At 40.2% G+C, this 12,273-nt stretch overlaps 1 protein-coding gene across 2 annotated transcripts in view; it reads left to right on the top strand.

Moving 5' to 3' along the window:
* cabin1 (calcineurin binding protein 1) overlaps window positions 1-12,273 on the top strand; it is a 564,595-nt gene that overhangs the window by 48,627 nt on the left and 503,695 nt on the right. For both annotated transcript variants that reach the window (XM_073055615.1, XM_073055613.1), the window contains exons 6-7: window positions 3,222-3,351; window positions 8,777-8,926. In XM_073055615.1, the coding sequence (XP_072911716.1) occupies window positions 3,222-3,351; window positions 8,777-8,926 (280 nt within the window). The remainder of the gene's footprint in view (window positions 1-3,221; window positions 3,352-8,776; window positions 8,927-12,273) is intronic.

Genomic DNA, 12,273 nt, shown 5'->3' with positions numbered 1-12,273 from the left:
TAGTATTGATGGTGTTCTAATTTATTCTGTATTTCATTGAAATATATGATTTGTTACTCAGTTAAGCCTCAGTTTGTCTTTTTTAAAATAAATTTTTAATTATTTCCATGAAACTTTGGTGAGTTGGGGCAGCTGCTAATTGGGCCAAAATGTACTTGTCCTGATGTGACTTGGTTATCCAGAATCCACTGTAGTAATAATAATGATAAATACGTAAATAATAAATAGTATCTAGAATACAAGTTGAAAGTGAGTCCATAGGTTGTGAATCAGTTCAGTGTTGTGGTGAGTGAACTTATTCAGGTTCAGGAGCCCGATGGTTGAAGAGTTATAACTGCTCCTGACCTTTGTGGTGTGGGATCTAAGGCGCTTGTACATCTTTCCTGATGGCAGCAGTGAGAAGAGAGCATGGCCTGGGTGATAAGGTCCTTGATAGTAGATTCTGCTTTCTTTTGGCAGTGCTGTTTGTAAATGTGCTCATTAGTGGTGAAGCATTTTCTGTGATGGACTGGGCTATGTCCACTACTTTTTGTATATTTCCATTCAAAGGTATTGATGTTTCTATACCAGGCTCTGATACAACCAGTCAGGATACTCTTCACTGACCTTTATAGAAGTTTGTCAAAATTTTAGAAGACATGCTGAATCTGTGCAAACTTCCTTAGAAGTTGAGGTGCTACCATGCCTTCTTTGTAATGATACTTACGTGCTGGTCCAGGGGCAGATCCTCTGAAATGACAATGCCAAGGAATTTAAAACCTATTAATGAGAACTGGCTCATGGACCTAGAGTTTCTTCCTCCTGTAGTAAATAATCAGCTCTTTGGTATTGCTGACATTGAGTGAGAGGTAGTGTTGTGGCAATCTCCCTCCTTATATACTGATTCATCACCACCTTTGATTCGGCTGACAACAGTGGTGTCTTCAGCAAACTTAAGTATGGCATTGGAGCAGTGCTCAGCTACGTAGTCATAATTGTAAATCGAGTAGAGTCATTGGACTCTGATTTATGTATAAATCTATGATATATATATTTAAAAAATTACTGCAAGATGCCTATCCTTTAACGTGCATTTGCTTCAAGCAGTGAACTTCCTGAAGAAAAACTGGGATACATTTAAAGTGGGAAATAATACAGAATTGCTCCACATATATTTTTGTTTGAAGTAATGATAACAATATATTATAACAATAACAATATAATAACTAACGGAGATGGGAGTAGACTCTCACATGGTGGATTGGATAGTGGACTACTTGACAGATAGACCTCAGTATGTGCGGTTGGGAGACTGTAGGTCTGACACGGTGGTCAGCAGCACAGGGGTGCCGCAGGGAACCGTACTCTCTCCGGTCCTGTTCACCCTGTACACATCAGACTTCCAATATAACTCAGAGTCCTGCCATGTGCAGAAGTTCGCTGATGACACGGCCATAGTGGGGTGTGTCAGGAATGGACAGGAGGAGGAGTATAGGAAACTGATACAGGACTTTGTGATATGGTGCAACTCAAACTACCTGTGTCTCAATATCACCAAGACCAAGGAGATGGTGGTGGACTTTAGGAGATCTAGGCCCCATATGGAGCCAGTGATCATTAATGGAGAACGTGTGGAGCAGGTTAAGACCTACAAGTATCTGGGAGTACAGTTAGACGAGAAGCTAGACTGGACTGCCAACACAGATGCCTTGTGCAGGAAGGCACAGAGTCGAATGTACTTCCTAAGAAGGTTGGCGTCATTCAATGTCTGTAGTGAGATGCTGAAGATGTTCTATAGGTCAGTTGTGGAGAGCGCCCTCTTCTTTGTGGTGGCGTGTTGGGGAGGAAGCATTAAGAAGAGGGATGCCTCACGTCTTAATAAGCTGGTAAGGAAGGCGGGCTCTGTCGTGGGCAAAGTACTGGAGAGTTTAACATCGGTAGCTGAGCGAAGGGCGCTGAGTAGTCTACGGTCAATTATGGATAACTCTGAACATCCTCTACATAGCACCATCCAGAGACAGAGAAGCAGTTTCAGCGACAGGTTACTATCGATGCAATGCTCCTCAGACAGGATGAAGAGGTCAATACTCCCCAATGCCATTAGGCTTTACAATTCTACCGCCAGGACTTAAGAACTTTTTAAAAGCTATTATTAATGCTTTTGGAGATAGTGATTTAGATGCATATCATATTTTTTACTGAGTTAAGTTTTGTATGTAATTAGTTTTGCTACAACAAGTGTATGGGACATTGGAAAAAAAGTTGAATTTCCCCATGGGGATGAATAAAGTATCTATCTATCTATCTATCTATATTTTCACCATGTGAAATTACAGTAGATCACGCTGATGCTGAACTCTTCCTAAAATTAGGAATATGGAATAGAGAATTATTGGCTACTGCAGTTGTCATCAATGATCCTGTAAGTAATGTTGTAACTTTGTAAAGGGATAGCATTAAGGGAGCGATTACCAAGGCAGCAGCATCCAAGAAGGTAGCTGAGGAAGATGAGATACTGCCAGCAGCTGAGTAGCCATGTATCACCAGTGCTGAGTAGTAAAATTATTTATACTCATTGCTTGTCCATTTTCAACTGGATGCCTTCAAAAAGCATGAGCTACTGGAACAGTTTTCCTGTCTTGTAGAGGAGAAAACATTGAAAACATTTTTCAAAATTAATTGATTGTTAGAATGGTTACTAGTGTCGGGTTTTAAAGTGTTTGAGTTTGTATTTTTGGTATACGTATTCATGGTGGACTGCTGATAATGGGATCATTGATTAAGGGCTCTTCCACAGATTGAATTGTATGGAATTGGTTACATGCCAACATCATAAGCCTTGAAGATAAATCGATGTTGCAACATTATATTATCAACATACCCCAGCCAAGGTCTAACTTTACTTTTGGCAGGCAATGTTGACTATCTGTTATGTGGACAAAGTTATATGTGGGCTCAGAAGCATTGATTTAAATGGTTAGCACCGTACATGCCAACAGCACATTGCCAGTTTAATTCGCTTTCCACTGTGGAATAATTTCAACACAATCTGTTTTTGCAGAATACTGTGCTTAGTTTGTAAGTGATTCAAAGCCAAAAGGCTTTGTAGTTTAACCTGGGGTTTGAAACTTTGTAGGTGGATCATTATAGCCACTGAAATGTCTCTGATACTTGGAGGTGGGTTAGCAAACCATGCGCTATTTAAAACAACGTATGTGAAACCTCATTGTTTCTCATTTCAGATTGTCTTTATTACATATGCAAAGCTTTGGAGAAAGACTGCCGGTATAGTAAGGGCCTAGTTTTGAAAGAGAAGATTTTTGAAGAGCAGCCTTGCTTGAGGAAGGATTCTTTTCGTATGTTCTTGAAATGGTAAGTAGCCACACAAACAAAATTTCAGTTTAATTTTAACTTGCTGATAGTAGTGGACAGAATTATGATCTCACTGTGTTAGATCCATTTTCTGAACCGGATACAATGTTTCATAATTCTATTTTTGAAAACTATAGGCAAATGTAATGGAGGTAAATTGAGGATTAACTAATTGGAAATGGGTGCGCAAGGTGGCAAAGGGAGTTGGAAATCAGCACGAGAGATTGATAGCAAAGGATAATAAAACAGCAGGATGATGGATAACAAGGAAAAGGTAGAGAAAAATAAAAGATGAGGAAAATGGATAGCAATGAAAATGAGACAGTAAATGAAGCAGTTCAGAATTTGTTGTGCACATGAGCAGTGAGGTGTGGAGCTGGCAGATTATTGAAATTGGTTGCAGAGTAGAGGAAGAAAAATTGATGGGGTAAAGTGGTTGCAATAGTTTTTAAAATGAGTTATGTTACAAGAATGGGGGAGAAACAGAACGTTATGTTAACAATGAAGAGATAGGGAATCAGAAGAAGGGAGAAGGCAATGAATGACTGGGCAAGGATGAAGAGCGTGCATATATGCTAAAGAGAGAATGACAGCAATGGAGAGGAAAGTGATAAGAATTGAGGTGGTAAATATTTCAACTATAAAATGGAGAGGGTAAGCTAAATTGAAAACAGTGACTTTGTTGGATCTTTTAAATAGAGTATGACTGTAATACACTTAAATAACTTCAACGGATATTTTTCAGGATTGTTGCATCCCTTGCATCCTGTTTGAAGACAAATTTAAGTTTTTCTTTTGCAGCTTTCAAATATTTGGTGAATACTTTTGATTTCTCTATTTTTAAACCCAGACACTACAAGACATTCTTGCAGGAAGAGACTGCCCTCTTCTATGCCTGTTGTGCACATAATTCGGCTGTTTCTAAATATAGCAGGTGTTTGTTGTACTTGGTAATTATATAGTTTTCTTCAGTGAAATGTTTTCAGTTTTAATTTTGGCACTTGTTACCCTACAGCAATGAGTGTTTGTCTTGTAATGAAGGAGTTGGTTTATAGAATAATAGAATTAATTAGCACAGAGCAAGGCTATTTCTGTGTAATCTCTGCCTGAAATTGCTTTTTGAAATAATTATCTGAATAAACCAAATCCCCAGGCTTTTTCCATGTAGCCCTTTCCCTTTTGAGCTTGTCCAGTTGTTGTATGAAAGGTTTTTTTATTGATATTTTCCAATTTTAAACACTGCAGGATCATCTTTTTATCTTGTGTCCCCTCTGATTCTGTTGACAGTTAGCTTAAATTGTGTCTTTTGTCGCCAATCGTTCTGACTGTGGAAACATTTACATATTTCATCAAAAACTTCAAATTGCTATAGACAATAGGTGCAGAAGTAGACCATTCAGCCCTTCGAGCCTGCACCGCCATTTTGAGATCATGGCTGATCATCTACTATCAGTACCCAGTTCCTGCCTTGTCCCCATATCCCTTGATTCCCCTATCCATAACATACCTATCTAGCTCCTTCTTGAAAGCATCCAGAGAATTGGCCTCCACTGCCTTCCGAGGCAGTGCATTCCAGACCCCCACAACTCTCTGGGAGAAGAAGTTTTTCCATAACTCTGTCCTAAATGACCTACCCCTTATTCTCAAACCATGCCCTCTGGTACTGGACTCTCCCAGCATCTGGAACATATTTCCTGCCTCTATCTTGTCCAATCCCTTACTAATCTTATATGTTGCAATCAGATCCCCTCTCAGTCTCCTTAATTCCATCATGTACCCTCTAACCTCTCTGCGTAAGACAGTCCAGACATCCCAGGAATTAACCTCGTGAATCTACGCTGCACTTCCTCTACAGCCAGGATGTCCTTCCTTAACCCTGGAGACCAAAACTGTACACAATACTCCAGATGTGGTCTCACCAGGGCCCTGTACAAATGCAAGAGGATTTCCTTGCTCTTGTACTCAATTCCCTTTGTAATAAAGGCCAACATTCCATTAGCCTTCTTCACTGCCTGCTACACTTGCTCATTCACCTTCAGTGACTGATGAACAAGGACTCCTAGATCTCTTTGTATTTCTCCCTTACCTAACTTTACACCGTTCAGTTAATAATCTGCATCCTGTTCTTACTCCCAAAGTGGATAACCTCACACTTATTCACATTAAATGTCATCTGCCAAGTATCTGCCTACTCACCCAGCCTATCCAAGTCACCCTGAATTCTCCTAACATCCTCATCACATGTCACACTGCCACCCAGCTTAGTATCATCAGCAAACTTGCTGATGTTATTCTCAATACCTTCATCTAAATCGTTGACGTAAATCGTAAACAGCTGTGGTCCCAATACCAAGCCCTGTGGCACCCCACTAGTCACCACCTGCCATTCTGAGAAATACCCATTCACCACTACCCTTTGCTTTCTATCTGCCAACCACTTTTCTATCCATGTCAATGTCTTCCCCCCAATGCCATGAGCTCTGATTTTACCCGCCAATCTCCTATGTGGGACCTTATCAAATGCCTTCTGAAAATCGAGGTACACTACATCCACTGGATCTCCCTTGTCTAACTTCCTGGTTACATCCTCGAAAAACTCCAATAGATTAGTCAAGCATGATTTACCCTTGGTAAATCAATGCTGGCTCGGCCCAATCCTATCACTGCTGTCTAGATATGCCACTATTTCATCTTTAATAATGGACTCTAGCATCTTCTCCGCCACCGATGTCAAGCTGACAGGTCGATAGTTCTCTGTTTTCTCCCTCCCTCCTTTCTTAAAAAGTGGGATAACATTAGCCATTCTCCAATCCTCAGGAACTGATCCTGAATCTAAGGAACATTGGAAAATGATTACCAATGCATCCGCAATTTCCAGGGCCACCTCCTTTAGTACCCTAGGATGCAGACCATCTAGACCTGGGGATTTGTCAGCCTTCAGTCCCATCAGTCTACTCATCACCATTTCCTTCCTAATGTCAGTCTGTTTCATTTCCTCTGTTACCCTATGTCCTTGGCCCATCCATACATCTGGAAGATTGCTTGTGTCTTCCTTAGTGAAGGCAGATCTAAAGTACTTATTAAATTCTTCTGCCATTTCTCTGTTTCCCATAACAATTTCACCCAATTCATTCTTCAAGGGCCCAACATTGTTCTTAACTATCTTCTTTCTCTTCACATACCTAAAAAAGCGTTTGCTATCCTCCTTTATATTCCTGGCTAGCTTGCGTTCGTACCTCATTTTTTCTCCCCGTATTGCCTTTTTAGTTAAGTTCTGTTGTTCCTTAAAAATTTCCCAATCATCTGTCCTCCCACTCACCTCAGCTCTGTCATACTTCCTTTTTTTTAATGCTATGCAATCTCTGACTTCCTTTGTCAACCACTGTGGCCCCTTTCCCCCCTTTGAATCCTTCCTTCTCTGGGGGATGAACTGATTTTGCACCTTGTGTATTATTCCCAAGAACACCTGCCATTGCTGTTCCACTGTCTTTTCTGCTAGGATATCCGTCCAGTTAACTTTGGCCAGCTCCTCCCTCATGGCTCCATAGTTTCCCCTGTTCAACTGCAACACTGACACCTCCGAGCTCCCCTTATCCTTCTCAAATTGCAGATAAAAACTTATCATATTATGATCACTACTTCCTAATGGCTCCTTTACTTCAAGATCGCTTATCAAATCCTGTTCATTACGTAACACTAAATCCAGAATAGCCTTGTCCCTGGTCGGCTCTCGTACAAGCTGTTCCAAGAATGCATCCCGTAGGCACTCTACAAACTCCCTATCCTGGGGTCCAGCACCAACCTGATTCTCCCAGTTCACCTGCATGTTGAAATCCCCCATAACTACTGCAACATTACCTTTGCCACATGCCAATGTTAACTCCCTATTCAACTTGCACCCAATATCCATGCTACTGTTTGGTGGCCTGTAGACAACACCCATTAGGGTCCTTTTGCCTTTACTGTTCCTCAGTTCTATCCACACAGACTCTACTTCTCCTGATCCTATGTCCCCCCTTGCAAAGGACTGAATCTCATTCCTCACCAACTGGGCCACTCCAACCCCTCTGCCCACATTTCTGTCCCTACGATAGCACGTATACCCTTGTACATTCATTTCCCAGGTCTGATCTCCCTGCAGCCATGTCTCCGTTATCCCAACAACATCATAGTTACTCTTTCGCACCATAGCTTCAAGCTCATCTGCCTTATTTCTGACACTTTGTGTATTCAGATATAGAATTTTCAGCCCATTTCTCCTCTCTCTGTTTGAATCGCTGCCTATTGTGCTTAACCCAATTGTTAAACTCTAACAAATCCTAACTTCACCATCTTTGCACAAAAAGAAGTATTCACATTGTCTAGTCACTATGATACTTAAAAGTTTCATCCTTGGTAATCCCTTGTTGATCCCTTCCACACATGCTGTAAAAGCCCTAGACAATTTTCTAAAGTGTGGTGTCCAGAATTAGATACAATTCAATATCAGCCATCACCTGAGGCTAAACTTTTTTTTCCCTCTGTTCTTCTATTTGCAAAGTCAATAAAGACTTTTTAACAAATTTATTAACAGATTTTATTAATAAATATCGTAATATATCTAATCAGTGTCAACAATCTTTGTGAAAACTGTCTAGGCCTGCAATTTCTCATCCTATGAAAACAATAATTGTAGTGTTTATTATGTAGTGTGCATATTCTTTGTTGCAAAAGGAATCCCTTCACAATTCTTGTTTTATATTTCCCCAGCTCACTCATGTGAATGTCATCACCTTGCTGCATTCTATGTTTGTATGTTTCTGCAAAAAAACCCTTGCCTGTTCATCACTTATTTTAAATAGAGCACTAACTGCTGAGTGATCATTCCATATTTCTAATGAGTATTGAGGATGGGCCTTGCTCCAGATCAGAACACTAACGTTTAAAAACATTTTCAGAAGCAGCTGTTATCTGCCTTTGGTTCGTGATTCAATTTTTATTGCCCAACCTCCACCCCTCTCATCCAGTTAGCTGTATTGTGTGGCAAGTCTGTCAAACGGCTTTTAACAATATCAGCCGTGCCATCTTTCAATTTTTTCGATTGCTTTATCAAGCCACATTTTAACTTTGGTTATTGCAATTTAATTTGGATGCATTTCTGGAGCGAGAAGGAGAAGGAATAAAAAAAAATGAAGATGAATTCTGTACGGATGAATAACTATAATTTGTGCCTATTTTTGTCAAAAGCACCTCCAGCAGACATAATTGTACGTTGAGATCTTGCACATGGGATATAATCTTAAAGTGAGGAAGTTCAGTTGGCCTTTCTCTTCTTGTCTGATCTTAATTCAAAACAATGCACAAAAGGACAGAAAGTCATTTGTGCTGCAATAGTTACGAGTTTTCACTTTAACATTTGCTTAATTTGTGCTCTTTTTGTGGTTAGTGATATGTCCATTCATGCTTTGGATGTGGATCCAGCTGAGGCTCGGGCTGTGATTCAGGAAGCACTTGAGCTACGCAGGAGTAAACAGGCATTGGCAGTTCAAGAGGAAGAGCCGTGTCTTCAGCTAGCACAACCAATCTCTCAATTCACGTATGTAACCAATGCAGTCTACTGGCATGTTTAATCCCTATCTGGTCTATTTTCAACTACCATGTGTTTTGAGCAAAAGGGTATTTTTATAGATTCCTTTACAATCAAGAAAGTAAATAATCTGCAATTAAGTAATTGTAAGACTAGATGAAGTTAGAACATATCTTGACAGTATTATATAATGACCATAACTAATTAAATACTTTAAATTTTGGTGCCTTCCATCAACATCCTAAATTTCTGTAATTGAGATCATGTTGCAATTCTCTGAGAGGCATTATGAATGAAATGGATAAGAGCTAAAGAACACTACAGTACAGAAATAGGCCCTTTGACTATTTGCTTAGTCCCATTGACCTGCACGCAGTCCAAAGCCCTCCATAATCCTCCCGTCCATATACCTATCCAAATTTCTCATGTTGAAATCAAAAGTGAATCTATCAGCTTACGCTTGCAGCTCTTTCCACACTGTCACCATTCTCTCAGTGAAGAGGTACCCCCTCATATTCCCCTTAAACATTTTAGCTTTCACACTTAACCCATGACCTCAAGTTTTAATCTCAGTGGAAAAAGCCTTCTTGCATTTTCCCTATCTGTAGCCCTCATAATTTTGTATACTTCTATCAAATCTCTCCTCATTCTCCTCTGCTCTGGGGAATAAAGTCTTCAGCTGTTCAACCTTTCCATAAAACTCAGGTCCTGAAGTCCTGGTAGCATCCTTGTAAACTTTCTGTGCATTCTTTTAATCTTGCTTACAAGTTTCCTATAGGTAAATTACCAGCACTGCATACAATACTCCAAATTAGCCTTCACTAAAGTATACAAAACTTCAACATAACATTCTTAACTCCTGTACTGAGTACTTTTATTTATGAAGACCAATGTGCCAGAAGGTCTCTTTATGACCTTATCTACTTTCGAAGTCAGTTTCAAGGAATTATAGATCTGTATTCTACTGTGCTCTTCAGTGCCCCTTTATTTACTGTGGAAGTCCTACCCTGCTTTGTCCTTCCAAAGTGCAACACTTCACTGTTGTCTGTCATTTTTCAATTAATTCATCTGGCTGGTCCAGATCCCACTGTAGGCTTTGATAAGCCTTCCTCACTGTCCACTACACACCTAATCTTGGTGTTGTCTGGAAATTTGCTGATCCAGTGTATTGGAGGGGTCGTGACTGTCACATACCAGCACTGCTCATTACCTGGTCGAAAGACACGCCACCTGCCAATCAAGATTTGACCCCTCCTTGCCCATCAATGCATACCTAACCATTGCCCCTTTAATTAGCCTTGTACTTGGCCTCTGGCAGTCGGCCTTTGTAAGCAGCTTAACTCTGCTGGCACCGAGCCATTGGCCTTCCTGTGAATCACCTGGGTGGGATCCTCTGGCCCTGCTGCACTATAAAGGGTGCCAAATGTACTGGACGTTTTTCTCTTTTTTGCATTCCCCGAGGGACCACCCTGCTTCATTCCAGGCCAAGTAGCGGCACTGGAGAAACTATTGGTGAGTTGTGCATTGAATAGAGTTGGGAGCGTTGATAATTGTCCCTAGTAGCATAAGAGCCGTGCCCGCACAGAGTTAAGGGGGGGGGGGGGGGCGGGTATCGTATTGACTTTTCCCTTGGTTGTGTGTGTGTGTGCATGTACTTTGTTCCCACATGATTTTCCCATGTTCATTAGTAATTATCCGCGTGTGTTTTTTTAATTAATTGTTTTGAGTTTCTACAGTACAACTACAAAAAAAATCCATCAACAAAATGGAGATTATTACAGTGCAAAACAAACGTATCTAATATATAATTCAGAACAATCAGGAAAAAGCGCCCTAAATAAAATCATATAAAGTTAGTATCCTCCCCACCCTCCCACACAAAACTCCAGGTCAACCATTACAATATATAAAAGAACAATTAAATCGGAATGTTAAACCCCACAGAGCTGTAAATATATATAAAAAATATAATGCCTACTACCAAAACTACCAAATCCTATCAAAAAACCCCATAAAACTTACAGAAAAAAAGCTGAAAGTAAGGGATTATGGTACAGTAAAAAAGAATAAACTTAATCTAAAGAGGAGTTATGGAAAGTATTCAAGAAAAGGTCCCCACACCTTATGAAACTTTATGTCCGAATTGAGAAGTGAATAATGAATCTTTTCAAGGTCTAAACAGGACATAATATCATTAAGCCATTGAGCATGGGTGGGTGGGGCAACATCTCTCCACCCGAGAAGAACTAAGCGCCTAGCCAAAAGAGAGGCAAAAGATAGTGTTCAACATTTAGTCGGACTCAAATGCGTGTTTGCCTCACCCAAGGTACCAAAAAGAGCAATCAGAGGGTTAGGTTTTAAGTGACAATTAAGAATATGGGATAAAGATAAAAAACCTTCTCTCCAGAATTTCTCTAGACTAGGACAAGTCCAGTACGTATGAATAAGAGAAGCCTTGCCCTCTTTACACTTGTTACAAAACAGGACCAATGTCAGGATATAACCGCGATAATTTAGTTTTAGACATATGAGCCCTATGTACAACCTTAAACTGCAAAAGGCAGTGGTGACGCGTGTGTTTTATTGCCGATCCGACTGTTGTAAATTGTGAGTGTTGCTTCTGTTGCCATTTTCCCACCTTTGCCTTCTGTAAATAAAATCCTTTACTACCAAGGCTGCATGTCCAGAATCCTTGAGACCTATCATATCTGTTATCTTACTTACAACATCCAGTTTACTATATTATCATACAGATAATTGATATAGCTGACAAAAAACAATGAACTTAGCACCGATACCTGTGGCACGCCACTTATCAGAGAGGCTATCATCTACTACCACTCTGGTGTCTCCTGTGAAGCAAATTTCTAATCCATTTTGCTACTTCATCCTGAATGCCAAGCAACTGAACCTCTTGACATACCTTCCATGTGGGACCTTGTCAAAGGCCCTGCTGAAGTCTTTGTAGACTACGTCCATTGCCTTACCTTAATTAACTTCCCTGGTAACTTCCTTGAAAACTCTAAGATTGGTTAGACATGACCTACCACGCACAAAGCCATGTTGATTATCCCTAATCAGTCCCTGTCTATTCAAATACTTGTATATCCAGTCCTTTAAAATACCTTACAATAACCGCTGATGTCAGGCCTATAATTTTCCAGCTTATTTTCAGAACTCATTATTGCCAAGAATTTAAATTTTTTTTTCTTATCATCCTTTTAAACTAGTACTGAATTTTAGTGTCATAAGCTCTGCATGATGATATGCCCAGTCCACCTCGGGTGAAACCTTCCCCACCATTGAGCACATCAACATGGAGCGTTGTTGCAGAAAAGCAGCATCCGTCATCACCC

This window comes from Hemitrygon akajei, chromosome 9 (genome assembly GCF_048418815.1).
Source record: "Hemitrygon akajei chromosome 9, sHemAka1.3, whole genome shotgun sequence".
Lineage (NCBI taxonomy): Eukaryota > Metazoa > Chordata > Chondrichthyes > Myliobatiformes > Dasyatidae > Hemitrygon > Hemitrygon akajei.
This window is presented reverse-complemented; position numbering and strand designations above follow the sequence as displayed.